General features: G+C 38.4%; 1 protein-coding gene across 4 annotated transcripts in view; it reads right to left on the reverse strand.

The window, feature by feature from the left end:
- Window positions 1–257: 257 nt before the first annotated feature.
- LOC124284696 overlaps window positions 258–17,713 on the reverse strand; it is a 56,690-nt gene continuing 39,234 nt past the window's right edge. For 2 of the 4 annotated variants that reach the window (XM_046720799.1, XM_046720800.1), the window contains 2 exons: window positions 14,073–14,702; window positions 258–1,516 (listed from right to left, as the gene is read on the reverse strand). In XM_046720799.1, coding sequence (XP_046576755.1) covers window positions 448–1,476 — 1,029 coding nt within the window. In that variant the 5' untranslated portion in view covers window positions 1,477–1,516; window positions 14,073–14,702 and the 3' untranslated portion in view covers window positions 258–447. Of the gene's footprint in view, window positions 1,517–13,559; window positions 13,968–14,072; window positions 14,703–17,713 lie in introns of those variants that run through there. The other 2 variants (XM_046720802.1, XM_046720801.1) reach the window with 2 other exon arrangements.

Genomic DNA, 17,713 nt, shown 5'->3' on the forward strand with positions numbered 1-17,713 from the left:
CATCATCACAAATGTTTGTTTATGTTGACAAAGGTTAAGAAAATGATTTTATTAAGACTGGTCTGTGGGCAACAGCAATCACATTATAGAACATGTATTGATATTAATCTCATCTCAATTAGCAATGCAGGTCTCTCGCTTAGTGAAAATCAGAATGTTTTTAAATCTGTACATATCTACATCCATAACACTTACACGATTTAAATAACTCTGTCTGTACATATCTATACCCTTTGTCTGTCTCTTGTTGAACTTTTTTGTAATATACACTTGTAACTATGTAGAGAGGGCTTATGTAAGTTGGATAACTTGGGCCCAATCCGTTTCTTAATTGAATAAAATATGTTTCAATCAATCAACACCACAGAGACAAAACGCAATCTCTGCTAAATTCCAGCAATTCCGTTACACCATCAGTATGTCAACAGCGTTGCAACGACATTGTTCCTATTTCTTCCATATCACATCATATGGCCAGGATTTGTACTGACTTGGGTCCAGTTTCGCGCCGCCAATACTTGGAGCGTATGCTGAGTACTTCATTCCCACTAAGAGTTTTACCAGTTTTTCACCATTAACGTCTGTTTTCATAAGTACCCACTCCATCAGAATTGCAGGAACCTCTATCTCTTGGAAAAACCTCTTTGCACCACTCAGAACATAATACTCAAACTCTTGGATGTCCATTTTTAAAACGGCTTTCTTGAATGGCAGGAAGGGTAATGTATCGTCAAGGGTTATTGTATACGAGTCAGCGGGTTCCTCGCACGGGGATTTAGTAGAAGACCCAGAAGATGCTACAACGCTTGTACCTCCAACGTTGCCAAATTCACGCTTGAAATTTACGAAGGAGTGATTGAATCCTAGTGGATTAAATATGATTGTCATCCTGTCAGTGAAACCACCTTTCTGAATGGACTTACACAGTCTCTTGACATTCTCTATGAGCGGATCCACAGATATCACCTTCCTCCCAAACTTGGCCACAGACAGAGAGAAGGCGCCAACGTGAGACCCTAAATCCATGAAGCCAAGTTCAGGATCCTTTTTTAATTCTGTCAAAATGAGATTGACGTTTACGGGCTCCCACGATCCCGTCACTTTAATGGTCTTAGAAACATACTTGTCAATCACGATGTCGTGTATATGGATCGGTGTCTCTCCAGATGTTGTCTTCAGAGAAACACAGTCAACGTGAACTGTCCATGTGCAGAACTCGTAAAGCTGCTGCATCTCACTTCCGTTGAATCTGTACACTAAAGTTTTACCAGGGCTGGGGGCGGATCTGAGCGACTTAGTCCCGCTGTTATCGTTTGCAACGTCTACTGGTGTTCCCTGAGACATTGAAGCGACGGAGCCGCTGTTTTCAACCACCTTGTATGAGAAGTAAGGCAGAACTATGTGTTCAAAAGAGAGCATGGTGAAAGCGCCAGCGACCACCAGCAGAAACACATAAGACTGACGGATTGATGCCATAGTGCCCTCTGATCACCTGCTGAATCTCTGCTGGTGAAAACTGAAATGTGACGAAAACGAATTAGTGTAAAATGCATAACCTTTAATAAGAGTAAACCAAATGTTATAAATATGAATGCAATGACAGAAACATACATGTTATCAGTGTATAAGTGTGTAAAAATAATACCGACAAAACCCATTAAAAATCCACATCTGGCAATAGTAGAGTGGAATGTACGATTTCGACTTCATCGTGAGCATGTGTTTAGGAATCACTATCAAATAGCGGGGATAATGTGTGTGCGAAAACGTCAGCGTATCCTGCCTTTAAGATGACCACTCTCGTAACCTAAAGAAGATCAGTTACTGTACTGATAAAACACGGTACAAACATATGGAGCAGTAAAATCAGAGAATTACATCGATTTAAATAGGGAACCTCTGAAATGGAATCACAGTTCTCCGATATTTGGTGTCTTGGTAGGTAAATTGGGGGAAGGGGATTGGCGTTGTGATGGTTATTCAACGATATAAGACCATTGATGTAGCTTGAGCTTAAGTTCAACTTCTTGGCCAAATTAGATTTTACAGCCCGAGCTGTAATTCCGATTCATATGCCTGGAGAAACAGAGGAGGGGAGCATAACTGGTGCCCATGGGGATGCCTATTTCTTGTCTACGAGATGTCATTCAGGAAGTTAGAGATTGTTTTCACAGTAAATTTTAGATTTCAGTTCTGACAAATTGTCCTGAACGTCTAAAGACAGACATGTACCCATATAAATGTTAAGAAATTTACGCACACAAACAATTGTTATAAATATTATATTTAGAATGTACTAGAGGTTGTAGTTGATTAGTGTTATCTGAAACAGTAAAGTTTTGTAAAGCCATAAGAAAACCTAAGTTCAATCAGGTGTTATTTAGGTAAACATAAGTCTCTAAAGCCAAATTATGTGCATGCCATTTTCTATCAGTCTGTTTACGCCACATACTATTTCCTACAATAACATTATTTTACTGATCGCGCACTATTTATCTTAGCAAAGCAGCGCCACAATCTGAAGTGCATTTTATGTCCAATGCATTTTACACTACTGAGTATGATCAATCTTTGCACCTACATGTATATAAGGCTGAAGTGCCTTTAAATATCATCTGCAGATATAGGATAACTACAAACATACCAAAAATACCACTCCTACCTATATTATTATTTCACTCACTCACTTTATAAATATATGCAAACCTCCACAAGGGACCTCTACAAGAGAAGAGTCGATTGCACGCTTACGAATACATCATGAACATGTGAATAGGGATCGCTATCAAATGGTCATGATACACGGTGTTAGTCATAAAAGAATTCAGAATCTGGCATGATGAAGAGAAACATGTTTTAGGGACTGGCGACTTCTTCATTGCAATAGATGCGACGTTCATTGTAGCTGCTGACACCGTTATCAAGCTTGTGCTGCACCACAATGAGTATATGTATACGACTGAGGAAGCTGATGTCCAGTGTGATGAACTAAACAATCCCCACCATAGCCAGTAGAGCAAAGAACATCAGCTCCATAACCCAAGCCCTTGAAACCTTCGTCATGTCTTCATAAAACGTTAATCAGTATCCAACCAACCTAGCCAACAAAACCACCAAGACCACCCTCAACGCAAGAGACAAACCACTGCGCCAGCAATCTGCACCATTCGTCATAATGGCTGAAATATTGCCGAGGCGACGTTAAATTTTAACTCACTCACTCACTGAGCACACCATACATCGATATACTCATCTTAAGACCGACTGACTGACTGAGTTTGGTTTTACGCCGCTTTTAAAAATATTCCAGCAACATCACGACGGGGGACACCGGAAATGGGCTTCACACATTGTACCCATGTGGGGATTCGAACCCGGGTCTCCGGTGTGACAAGCCAATGCTTTAACCACTAGGCTACCCCACCGCCCCTCATCTTAAGAAGCAAACCAATATAGACATTGTGTAAACATTCTACAAGCCACCTGTAAAATGACCGACAGTTTCGCTGTACTCAGCGGTGTGAAACAGGGCTGCGTTTTGTTACCGACACTGTTTTCGGTATTTATAAATGACCAGATACAAGAAGTCAATATGCTGAATGTGGTATTGATGTCTATAACACTATATGTAGTATTTTACTGTATGCCGATAATGCTGCTTCCTGGCACCTGATGAAATTTCACGTCAGTTGGTGTTAAACCGTGTTGCCAACTGGCAACAAGAAATGGCATTTACAAATTAATAGTAAAAAATCCAAAGATTGTCCATTACCGTAATCCCCCATCTGCACAGCCAACTTTTAATTTCACATGTGGGGATGAAAATGAAGAAATAGTACAGGCGTACAAATATTTTGGTCTTTGGTTAACAGGAACATTTAGATTTGAATTCTACAGCTACGGAAATCGCTATGTCGCCAGTAGGACCCTTGGGGTTAGTGTAAGTAAATTTAAACTTTTAGGGGGAATGAATTATGAGGTTTTTAATATTTTGCATGATAATCTGGTTCAGCCTATCATATGGTTCGCCGATTTGGGTACGAAAGAATTCAGTTGCATTTATGCCATACAAAACAAAGCGTGTCGTTTCTTTTTTGGAGTGGATAATAAAACACAAAATTTGGCAATAAGGGGTGAAATGGAATGGGTATCAAAGGTTACAAAACAAAGAATTGAAATTGTTCGTCTTTGGAAAAGGCCCTGTTCCAATCACGAAAATAGGCTAACTAAATTTGTACAAAGATGGTCATTTAAAGTTTCGAAATGTTTGGGACTGCACAATTGTAAAAATGTTTGGATAATTGCAGTTATCACTTCTAGACTTAGACAATACTCCGTCATTTAGTTTTCACTAGAGTGCATGTATGTAAAAAATAGACTTCTTTGTGTTGACAAAGAATCATGGCCCAGAAAGTAGCAGAGTAACGGAAATAAGTTAAAGACATATCGCTTGTTTAAACCTTCACTGAACGTGTCTGTAATATCAGAGACAGGACAAGACATAGCATTAATAATGATCTACGTAAAATTTCTGATGGGACTGACGAATGGCAAGTTACAATTAATCCTAATAAAACGGATTCTATACAATTTTCTCTTAAAGTACAGCCATGCCCAAAACTCAAATCAAATAATGAAGGATAGTAATATTAATGACAATAATAGTCATAAACATTTGGAACTTTGGAACTCTACAGCATGATTGTTCCTGGACTGACCATGTTATTTGTATCGCTGAAAAGGTTGCACCCATGGTAAACTGTCTTAGAGGTTTTAAATATCGTCTCTCACGTAAAACCCTACAAACAATGTACAATTTATGTTGCCTAATTTCGATTATTGTCGTCACAGTTGGGACAATTGTACCAAACAGCAAGCACTTACACTTGAAAAACTTAATCTTGATGCACTTAGAACTATTTGCGGTGCTGTTCGCGGTACGAGTCATAAACAAAATTAACTTCCAACCACTGTACATTCAAAGATACTAAAATATGTTAGATACACCCCAAAACGAATAAAGTTTTATAAAATGAATAACAGTTTAACTCAAAAATATTGAGTAATCTCGTGCCCCCCTAAGGTATCTGACACTACAAACTACAATTTCCGAGACTTCAAACTATCGATTGTAAAAGTACAAATTATGCCAAGTCATTTCTCCCAGATACAATAAAATTGTGGAAGTCTTTGGCTCCCGATCACAGAGAATCGACTTATTAGGGTAGTTTTAAGAAACAAATTAATGTGTCAAATAATAATATTCACAACTACTTAAATTTAAATTTTGGTTCAAGGCTTTGTCAGATTATCCATTCACGCCTCAGGCTCGGTTGCAACAATCTAAACGCACATGAATATAAACGATTTATATCTTCAAATCCCTCTTGTTCTTGTGGTTATTGCTATGAAGATATAATTCACTATTTCCTTCCATGCGTTAATTATACTGATAAAAGAAATAAAATGTACTTCTATGCTAAAGGATATGACATTAATTCATTACTCTACGGCCACTCTAATGGATCATCTTAAAATACTATAATTTATCCATTCTTTCATTGTATTGTCAGGCAGATTTGCGTTATAAATACATGTAGTTAAAACGAAATTGCACTGACTTTCCGACACTAATAGGTATAAAGTTATAAGAAGAAAACTATTGTTTGTTACATATTTTTCCTCATGATTGTTATATTTATACCGTATTTATATCCTTGTAAGCGGTATTCAGATTAGCAACATATGCATATTGCTTGTTTACCAATCCGGTTCCACTTTTGGAAATAAATATGTTTAAACCAGACGTAAGCATTTTTGCAGAATTTAGATGTGATACACTCCCCCTTGGAATCGAGATTGGCCGTTTCTCAAAACGTAAAACTCCTTTGGAAAGCCGCATTTGTAAACATCGTAAAGCTAACAGTATTTGATGGGAATTATGGAAGTCGATTTTGTCAAATTATTCATTGTAGGCTTCGTTTAGGCTGTAGTGATCTAAATTATCATAAATTTGAAAGATATATCTCAAACGATCCTTCCTGTTCGTGCGGCGTTTATCGTGAAGATACACAACACTATCTACTTGCCTGTCCAAACTACGCTATGTTAAGAAATGATGCGTTATATTACAAAAATGGGTACAGCTTAAAGACAATTGCATATGAAATTAGTGAAATATCTGATCTCGATAACCTAGCTATCTTAAAATCTGTTTACCTCTTCATCACTGCTACTTGTAGATTTGGTACCAAATATGGTTGAAGAATTATTAGCTTTAAGAAATATATCAGTAATGAAGTTGCTGTTGAAATATTAACTATCATCTGACTGTACATTAACCTTGTGGTTTCTCATGTGATTATCTTGTATGTTAATTTTGGTTTATTTACCTGTGTAAATGGTATTGGAGCGGCATTAATATAACCTTGTAGCTTGTTTGCCAATCCATTTGTTTTCACGAATACATATGTTTCAACCAATAGGCCCTTGTCGGCCGGGCGTTGTATAACTGTGTGATGCATGTGTCTTTATGGTTTAATGTTTACATCTAGACAAGCTAGTCACTCTGTTCTATTCTATGCGCTACAAGTAACATAAGAAGATGCCGCAGGGATTGTCTGCTACATCCAATGTGACACGTCCCGGCCCCTAACCATGCTAATCATGGAACAGTAGACCTTTGTGGAGAATAAACACTCAAATTCAGCCATTGCCGACCACACCCAAGCCCATTGTAATCATACCATCTTTTGAAACAACATCAACTTCATTGAAGCCAACCGGTTCGCCCACACGATAAGAACGTTCTTAGAGGCAATTAACATAAAACAACAATCAACGGAGATCAAGCTTAGGTTATTACATCCCTTCAGCTAACTATCATCTAATCAAGGTCAGTCCAGACTAACTCTCGCCTCCCCTTTGTCTATCTGGCTTCATAGCTATTGTCTAAAGCCACAACAACTATCAGCAATGCCATCACACTTTACATCAACTTCCTCAATTGTATAAACTCAATTATGCTTCATGTATATATTCTCCTTGTGCATCATGCAGTGTCACTTGCTTGATAACAGTGTTAGGATCTGCTACACCCTAACGTCGCAGATACTGCAATGAAACGATTGTTGATGCATACAAATTGACCCAATTCGGCTGGTCAGTCGTTCATCCGAAATAAATCAATAATGTCCTTCACATGTCTGCCATGACACAAAGCTTTATAGAGGCATTGTAACCTGTAACCATGGTTGCAAAGATGAGGCACAAACACCTACGAGATGAATGCCGAGGCACAAAAGCTTTCAGAGGTACTACCAGCGATCAACGAAACCCGACTTCACAGCTTATCCTTGTGTTCAACTTTAAATGCTGGTTTTATAACATGTCTGATGCTGATCAGTTGGCTTTTATTATGTCAAGCCCATATAATTGTAGAATTTCTGCCAAAACCTGCATGGATTTTTTAGATGTTAGAAAAACTCTTTATATACCTAATACCTTACAATGCTTTTATAACACATGTTTAGACTATATGCTTTTTACTAATGTATACATCTTTGTAAAGGATATTTTATGTTCATGTTTATAGTTTTTTTTATAGTCTCTCATAATCCCATAAGGGATGGCTCATCACATGTATTTTATTATTTGATTTGTATATATGTTTTAACTTGTATGAGGTGAGACTAAAATAAAATATCTGTCTGTATGTGTGTCTGTGAAGACACTCAGCCATCATCAGGAAAAATGGTTGCATTTTTTAGTCCTGCTTTACCGGTAGCAGTCGCCATTCACACAATGTGTCTAGACAAATCGTTTAGTTGCAGTCCGACGACGCCTAGCATTACTCCTGCCATGCTGGCCTGGAAATATACAAGACAATCAAATGATCGATGAACCAGAAAATCCTGTTGTTAATTTTTAATTAAGACAACTTTAGTATCTTTTGAAGATAACCTCCCAAACTTAGAAGAAGAAGAAGAAGAAATATTTTTTACCCGTGTGTCACATGTTATATATAAAACATACATAGACACTATAAAACACTCAATAAAATATAACATCCGGCCATATGACTTATGAGACACAAGACACTACATTATACCTAAAACAGATAGCAGTGAATGCAATATCACAGCTTTGTAAGCAACAGTGGAGTGTGGTATATTTAATTCCATGACTACAAATTGTGTTTACGTATAGTTACGGAGAAGAAAGAAGAAACTTTTTTGTGTGTGTGTCACATGTTTTTATACCACACACATAGACACTTTAAAACACACAATAAAAGATATAGCTTCAGGCCATATGGCCTATGAGACACAAACCACTACATTATACCTAAAACAGATAGTAGTGAATAAAATGTCACAGCTTTATAAGCAACAGTGAAGTGTGGTATATTTAATTACTAGGACTACAGAGTGCGTTTACGTGTATTAAACATTTTAGTAACCAATGCAGCTATGGGTTTCATTAATTTAACATTACCTAGAATAAATACGGCCTGGTCAGTAGGCGACAAGAGAAACAAAAGGGTTATTCAATACATTTTTCCACAAGTCATATCGTAAAGAAAGAAAGTGAACTTCGTCCTCAAAAGTATTGCCATCACATCATTTAAAAATTCTATCATCTAAAGGTGGTTTAGGGCGTGTAAATCTACCGACCTCTATTTCCAGAGGTAGGGTGCCACATCGTAACTTACTAAGTATACTGCGATGAGATCTAGACATTATTTCAGTGACATATGGCTCAGCTGTTAATAATTTAGACTTAGACACCCATCTCTTAGACACTTTAAAACAACTTTTCTGGCTGAGTACACAACTAATCCTCAAGCTAATACCTAGTCTTATAATGGATCAGTCCAGTAGAATCAATAAGAAAAGATTATATTTTGATTCAGCATATTTATTGAGTTCAACATGTATAATATATACTTTAGCGTAAGGAGTTGGTTATGCCTATTGCATGCAGCTGCAAATCAAAATATAAAACATACAAATGAGGTTTATTTGGTATATATGTTGTGGTGATATTCACAGGAGGTGCATACTTTTATTAATAAACGGCTGTAATGGGTTTAGGTTATTACTGTTAATTGATTTACTCAGTGAGTTATTACCGTATAATACTGTTTTAATATCGTATCCTTGAATATAAGAAAACATAGTTGTTCTTACGTTTTGATAACTTCGACATGAGAAAAGGTAGTGAACAGTGTCTTCGCTATCGTGACCAGATGAACATCTGGATTTTTCCGATATGTGTCGATTAGACATGCCACGTTTTAGGTCCGGTCTGAATCTTTTGACAAATCATTATTTATAATTGCGACTGCTGTAATATGATCACCTATTATAACATATATCGATGTATCGTCCACAAAAAGGCGCAGATGTTGCTATTTATACAATCAACAATATCATTAACATAGATGATGAACAGAAGAGGTCCTAAAACGGAACCTTGGGGCACGCCAGCTTCCACAGATTTAATATCTGAACAGTAGCCATGTACCTTCAAGTACAATGTGTGAAGCCCATTTCTGGTGTCTCCCGTGATATTGCTGGAATATTGCTAGAAGCGGCGTAAAATTAAACTCACTCACTTATGTACCTTCAAACTTAATCCTTCTTGTAGAGTTGATATCATTTGTTGATTAATACAAGCTAGGCCTAGGAAGCAGGGAGCACTAATTAGGACTGTTCCATTTCAGCCATGGGTGTTGTCTTAATTAATTTCCCTCATTAGTGCCTAAGATATGGGTGTCTAAGTTTTGGGAGATAACCCTTTTGGAAATAGATATGTTTTACAACATAGTGTCAGTCAGTTTTAATGACTCTGACCAAATGTTTCTCTTCTGGTTGACACAGTGCAGATACTAACTTATGTGTTTATAATGCAACTCGGGAACTTCACTCCAACAGCAGAACAAACCTGCACCTAATTCAAAAACCAAACATGTCTATAATGAAGTCACTGGAAAAACTGAATGATCAACAAATCCTGCCAACACGACATGTGTATATAATAGTGATTAGTTTCAGTTCATCAGCAAGTTCATTTACGCGTTAGTCCATTAAATGAATTTAATTCCTGCTTAGACATGTAAACATATTTTTGGGATCCATTGTTTCAATTGTATCGCATGGTGAAAACCACTGGATTGTCTGGTCCAGACTCGATTTGTTAACTTACAACGTCGTACAGCTGTAATACTGCTGAGACAAATATATTTTCGTGCCGTAGTCACAATTGTACAATCGACTCTGCTTTTAGCAGAGATTTCTTATGGGTGTGGAAAGGACTTTGCCGCTTCTATACACAAACCAGTTTAATACCCATTGGTTGTCCAGTCATTAACGGGGAGAGTTCTATGGATAGAATGCCTCTTCCGTGGAAGCCTCGGTAGCGGAGTGGGTCAGATCACTGAGTTTGTTTGCTGACGATTAGGAGCTTTGCGTTGAGAGTGTGGTTTCGAATCCCGGGTGGTACTCACCCCCCAATAAAGCACTAGCATCTGTTTTGCCCTTTACGCCCACTGGAAGCAATTTGGGAGTATTGTTGTGTGAAGTATAAGGAACTGACACATGCCTTTATTGGTAACTGTGGTTATCTGTATTATATGGTAGTGTCCTGGAACTGGCCGGTAATTCTTTAAGTACGGAGAAGATAAATAGTCCAACAGTATGTAAGGATACAAGGGTCCAGTCAATATACAGGCCCCTCCTATAGGGAAACCATCGCCCGGGTGTGAGTGATACAAAACTGATACACAGATGTAGTGGCTTCAACTGGAGGATAACTTATCAGTGCGCTGGCATTGACTCACATGGCAAACAACAAAATATATTTGTTCATTGTGTTTCATCTGAAAGACAATGGAGTGGTGTTTTCCTTGTTGTGTTTGTTTCATTTTCATGGAATATTTCTGCGAAAGTGTAATTTAGCTCCTAAACTTATGACTGACAGAGTTTGGTTTTACGCCGCTTTTAGCAATATTCCAGCAATATCACGGAGGGGGACACCAGAAATGGGCTTCACGCATTGTACCCATGTGGGGATTCGAACCCGGGTCTTTGGCGTGACGAGCCAACGCTTTAACCACTAGACTACCCCACCGCCCCCTTAAACTTATGATGTTGATTTTAAACCCTGACACGAGCAAACAGTTGTTGCTCGGCATGTCTACATGTCGTCATTTAAAATGAAGTCAGTGAGACATCTTTTAATTTGTTAATATATTGATGTTGGTAGGTGGGGGAATCCTGTATTATTTTAGAAACCGGAAGCATTATGCATATTCCCGCATATACGCTCGTTTAATTCCTTTGTCCAAGGTATTAGGAATGTGCTGCAACTGATATATTTTTGGAGAATCCAATCTGGTTTTTCTTTACACTCCACAACATTCACACCCGAGAAACATAGAACAGTCAATCCCTACGCTTCAACATGTGTAGTGTACCTCAAGGCCGCAATTACGTGGGAGTGTATTATTCAAGTCATTTTCAACAATTCTCTTTTCATGCTTTAGCGTCTAAAGTAATATGGACTTTTGAAACAGTTGATTGGTCATAGTTAAACCAAACTTCAAATAAAGCAACTAATATCTTGAAATCTAAACGATTTATTACATCTACCTGGAAAACATGGCAAAAAGACCACAATTAAATACAGCACATGAGGATGTGGTAATATCACACACTCCTAACGAATGGTAGACTATTTACAGTGAAGAGTACCAAACTTGTACACACGTAAGACAATCATCACTGAGTGACCACACTCGAAATTGCCCAGTAACGAGCACAGAGGTTGTTTAACTAAAGGTTTCAATGAAAATGGGTTCCTCCGAGCAAGTATTGTCCAGCGTGATGAAAAATGTAAACCTCAATGTAAACGCCACATCAGTGACTTTCTTCTATTGTGAATCGAGTTCAAGATGTTTACTAACAAACAATGTCGTGTTTGTATCACGCAGGTCAAGCCAGCTATGACATCGTACGTTCATGTTTCTGACGTTTCGTTATGTAAGGTCTTTGAATGGCATTTAGAAGTATTACACATATTTTGAATGCGTAGTTGTCAGATATCTCGCAACTGAAGGTGATGATTACTTTGTCCATACACTTGAGGTAACCTTATTGTCTACATAACGAAGGGGAAGAGAGTTTTTTATTGGTTGTCAACTTCTTTATCATGAGGGACACAACGTTTCGGAATAAATCCTTACTCCTTCATCAGGTGAATGAATGGTATCAGACCGAGAGCATAGATATGTATCTGTAAGAACTCATACCATTTATACTCCGAAACGTGAATGTGTTCCTCATAATAAAGAAGTTGACATCCATAAAAACTATCTTCCTTTTCGTTATGCTGACGTTAAAGTTACCTCAAGTGTATGGGCAAATTAATCATCACCTTCAGTTGCAAAATATATCTGAAAACTAACTTCTTGATATTCGAATGATGTATTCAATCTACTAAGTATTAAATATGGAGGCAAGGAAAGGTGATATCAATATATACACACACATGTTCAAACTCCCCATAGGTTATTTGCAACAAAATATGATTTTGACTGAAAAATGATGTTGAATAAGAACCCTCTGTTCGGGCACTCCCCAGTAGGACACCACTTGACCTACGGCGTTACTGTCCATGGCTGCCAACATATGTGTTCACGGTGTTAACAGAATGCATGAATCCAGAGGGCTACTCCAAATTAATAATTTACTGGTGGAGACCAGCCCCCTTGCTCAGCTACCAACTGAACCACCCTGAAGCTTGGCTGAATACTGCCCTTCTCAACCGCAAAAGAGAGGGCTTTGTGAGACACAATAGACTTCTGTGTTTTTTTACCAACTTTTGCGACACATCTATTAGTTCGTTTTACGTTTGTGCTGTGTGTGCAAAGATATAGGTGTAACATACCTTATTTGGATAATATATTACTAAGAAACGCGAATTCTTCAGTTCTACGGTAGAATACTCAATAACATCTATTTAGAAAATATCAGTATTACCTCATCTACCATGTAGGAGGAAATTGCCCGATAGACAGCATTGAGGTTGTTTGACTAACGTATGAGTGATCCCAACGTGTTTTCACTAAGAAAGTAATCTCCATAAGATAACGTCAAACAACACGTCAAATCTCTATAGCGATAAAACGAGGCTGATGTTTTCTAAACCGTTACATTAAAAATGTACATGTATTGCATTTTAAGATTTCATTAACCCTTGATATACCAGTCTATGTATCCAAGACTAAGAGGGTGCAAATATGGTCGCACATTCTGCCTTCTACACTCATTTGTAGAATCATTGGCGCCTTGAGATAATGGTTGAACTATGTATTTCGAAGATGGTTATATATGTACCCCTCATTCAAACTAGCACGTTTGAAATTCTTCTCTTTGAGAACTAAAACATACAAACAGGGACTCTTTCAGCACTCATCAACCTAAATGGTCGATGATACATCAATCAGGCATATGGCGAGATGGAATTGAGTATTTCAAACTATTTGTCTGACTCACTGCGTAAGGCATGTTGCACCGAAAGTTTACACTGCTTCTATTTTTTCCATATTACATCATATGGCCAGGATTTGTACTGACTTGGGTCCAGTTTCGCGCCGCCAATACTTGGAGCGTATGCTGAGTACTTCATTTCCACTAAGAGTTTTACCAGTTTTTCACCATTAACGTCTGTTTTCATAAGTACCCACTCCATCAGAATTGCAGGAACCTCTATCTCTTGGAAAAACCTCTTTGCACCACTCAGAACATAATACTCAAACTCTTGCATGTCCATTTTTAAAACGGCTTTCTTGAATGGCAGGAAGGGTAATGTATCGTCAAGGGTTATTGTATACGAGTCAGCGGGTTCCTCGCACGGGGATTTAGTAGAAGACCCAGAAGATGCTATAACGCTTGTCCCTCCAACGTTGCCAAATTCACGCTTGAAATTAACGAAGGAGTGATTGAATCCTAGTGGATTAAATATGATTGTCATCCTGTCAGTGAAACCACCTTTCTGAATGGACTTACACAGTCTCTTGACATTCTCTATGAGCGGATCCACAGATATCACCTTCCTCCCAAACTTGGCCACAGACAGAGAGAAGGCGCCAACGTGAGACCCTAAATCCATGAAGCCAAGTTCAGGATCCTTTTTTAATTCTGTCAAAATGAGATTGACGTTTACGGGCTCCCACGATCCCGTCTCTTTAATGGTCTTAGAAACATACTTATCAATCACGATGTCGTGTACATGGATCGGTGTCTCTCCAGATGTTGTCTTCAGAGTAACACAGTCAACGTGAACTGTCCATGTGCAGAACTCGTGAAGCTGCTGCATCTCTCTTCCGTTGAATCTGTACACTAAAGTTTTACCAGGACTAGAAGCGGATCTAGATGACGGTCTATCGATCGGACGTTTATCGGACTGAAACGGTATGTTAGGATCTACATTTACGTGTACTGGAGGTCCCTCAGCATTGATAGCAGACATTGAAACGACGGTCCTGCTGTCATCAACCACCCTGTATGAGAAATGAGGCAGGAAAACGTGTTCCACGACCAGCATGCAGAGAGCACCAGCACCCATGAGAAACACCATAGACGTTTGACGAAAGGATGGCATTGTGGTTTTGGATGACAGTTGGCGCCAGGGGAAATCTGAAATCGGGATGAATAAAAGAAAATTCAGTTTCGTAGCAGACTGTAATTTTTTTTCCAGAAATTTCCATTAATTTTTTTAAATGATCTGCAAAGATGACTTTAACCGTGTCAAAAGTCAGGATGAACCTGTTGACTCTCTTACAGATGCACAAACTGAAAATGAGGAAACAGGGCGGCACTGCTCCTTGAACAGTGTATGTCTATTGCTATCCTGTCAACAAGGCAACTAACCTCTGATTGCCCATTTTCCAGCCACAAGATATGACTTGTTCCTGGATTTAGTTATTCACCCATAACGCTGTAACATGTCCCAAGAAGTCTGCCAAATCCAACCGTCAGTGCCATCAACTTTTGATCCATATTTAGTTCCTCATTTCAACAGGAAAACAAAACTTCAAAAAATCCTTACCAAGAAATAGAAATTCTAGAAATGTTTACAAACCCCTATATCTTAAACATAATACTGAATACAATCATGGAAGGACTTTCTAAATATTCATTTTATTCGAATAAAGTGAAATGAGTACCATATTGATCTCATAAAAGAGCCAACTTCAATGTTGTCAAGATATCTGATTTTAAACTTAGTCCTTCATTTCCACACTGCAACCCAAACGAAATGACTACATGTTGAATGTAGATATACCGCTAGATTAATTTCTATCTCCAAAAATACAACCAAATGTCGGTTGAAATGTACGTCCTGTTCTGCATAATTGCCACCTTGAACTGCTTCGATATTGTATTTGGGTAAATACATGAACGTTCTGGAATATTCAGAATGGTTCGAACGTTTCCGTTATTTATGGGTATATGGGTGCTGGTTGTCTTCTTTACTATGTTTTGCACTTAAAGTTTGTTTGAGTAGCAACTACATGTAAAGAATAACCTCAGCTTTGTAAACAAAGTGATCATGGCCAAAGCTCTCAAAGGGAATGCTTAAATACAGGTATCAGTTCATTGTCAAAATCCAAACGTGTTAACAGTTGATAAAATGTAAACTTGTAGATCAGATTGTTAAGGTGCAATCACTATATCATATCATGAAGGCCTGAATTTATCTGCTTGTTAAAATGCTCATCCGTGGTATCAAATGTTTGTTGAAGAACACTCTCAACAGCCTTTGCCACCTCCTCATGGTGATGGGTACAATGTGTGAAGCCCATTTCTGGTGTCCCCCGCCGTGATGTTGCTAGAATATTGCTAAAAGCGGCGTAAACCCAAACTCAGTCAGTCAGTCAGTCCTCATGGTGATGGGTACAATGTGTGAAGCCCATTTCTGGTGTCCCCCGCCATGATGTTGCTGGAATATTGCTAAAAGCGGCGTAAACCCAAACTCAGTCAGTCAGTCAGTCCTCACGGTGAACCGCCATATAGCTGGAATATTGCTGAGTGCGGCGTAAAACTAAACTCACTCTCTCACTCCTCTTGGTGAAAATTTGCATGCGAGAAGATGTTCTAGTCCGAGGCCCAGGCGTTATCCTTCTTCAAGTATACAAACGGACGAAATACATGATTAGGTAAAGTCGAATGAGTAGACAGTCAATGCCAATTCTGACGACCCATCTTCTCCGAAAGCATGTATAAGACATAAGTGCAATAGAATTCCCAGTCTTGACAATTATAAGAAGCAAATAATGAATGTACGTATGTAAAAACCTGTGAAAATCATATGAACGGATCATTGGAAATCAGTGATGAAAAGCACCTTCTGCTCCTAATTTTCCCATATGTAAGTATTTACAGCCCGGCGGCAATTGACGTCCATAAACACCCTGTAGTATGCGAAATCCTCGACGATAAGTGATCCCTTCCTCCAACCGCACTAAGTATGAGACATTCTATTCAACGGTATCAGTCGCTTGGCAATACCCTCTTATGTCTGGGTGGACAATGTCAGTCAGCAAAGTGCTAATTATTTATGGACGTATTTTGTTAACGTGTAGTCTGGCAAACAACACGACGGGTATTTGGTGATGGCTATGAACACCCGGCCAGACTACAGTCCGTTTGATTTCATTTGAGACCGATGAATGCTCACTTACACAAAATCTAACAATTGCAACACAACCAAATTTTGCACAGTCACATGAAATCGACAGACCAACTTTAACGACTGTCGCATAATTTTGGACACCCGAATAAAAAAGTTGATAATCGTTTGTTAAACAACTTTTTTATTCGGGTGTCCAAAATTATGCAGTTGGTCTGTCGATTTCATATGACTGTGCAAAATTTGCGTTTGTTGCAAATGTTAGATTTTATGTTAGTGAGCAATTCATCGGTCTCAAATGAAATCAAACGGACTGTATGTGGACACTGACAGTATCCCGTCAAACAACATCAACGAAGCCATGGTCATCAATACTGTTCCATGAAGTATGCAGATAAAGTGTAACTCGGTCGCTCTTTGTCAACGACAAATTTATCTGGTGTACAAGTTGTATCATGTTTTCTTTCATCTTTACAACTTCTAAAATGCCTCTCAAAGAAGTTATCATGTTTCGCTGTAAGTTGTGACAGTTACAAATGGCGTTAACCCTCAAATTGTAGCATGTTGGCTATTACCATGTTTCGCTGTAAGACAGTTAAAAATGACGCAATCTTACCCACACACCTACTGAGGTCATATTCAATACACACTGTGATTCGGATATTTGAGTGTTTGATGATGCCGGTAGATCATGACATGCTTACTCATATATTTTACGTCCCATTCGAGTATTAAAAAAACATAAAACCAACATGTTCAACAAGGCTATCGGTTTGGTTTGTGTCTTATAACACATTACTTTTAGAGGGTATGCTAGTTTTGTTTATCGGGAGTACCTGTAACTTGCAATAAATGTCCTAAGACGATTAATACGGATATGCCCGATATACTCCCCAACCAGTATGGGTTACATTTTCTCAAGTTTGGGTTGGTTACATTTGTTTCTGATTATCAAGACTTCGGCATGCGTCCTGAGACCCAACCTCGGGGGTTGGTTTGGTGGTGATGGCGGCCT

The sequence above is a fragment of the Haliotis rubra genome, unplaced genomic scaffold (assembly GCF_003918875.1).
Source record: "Haliotis rubra isolate DU_JTF1 unplaced genomic scaffold, ASM391887v1 Scf342, whole genome shotgun sequence".
In the NCBI taxonomy this organism is placed as follows: domain Eukaryota; kingdom Metazoa; phylum Mollusca; class Gastropoda; order Lepetellida; family Haliotidae; genus Haliotis; species Haliotis rubra.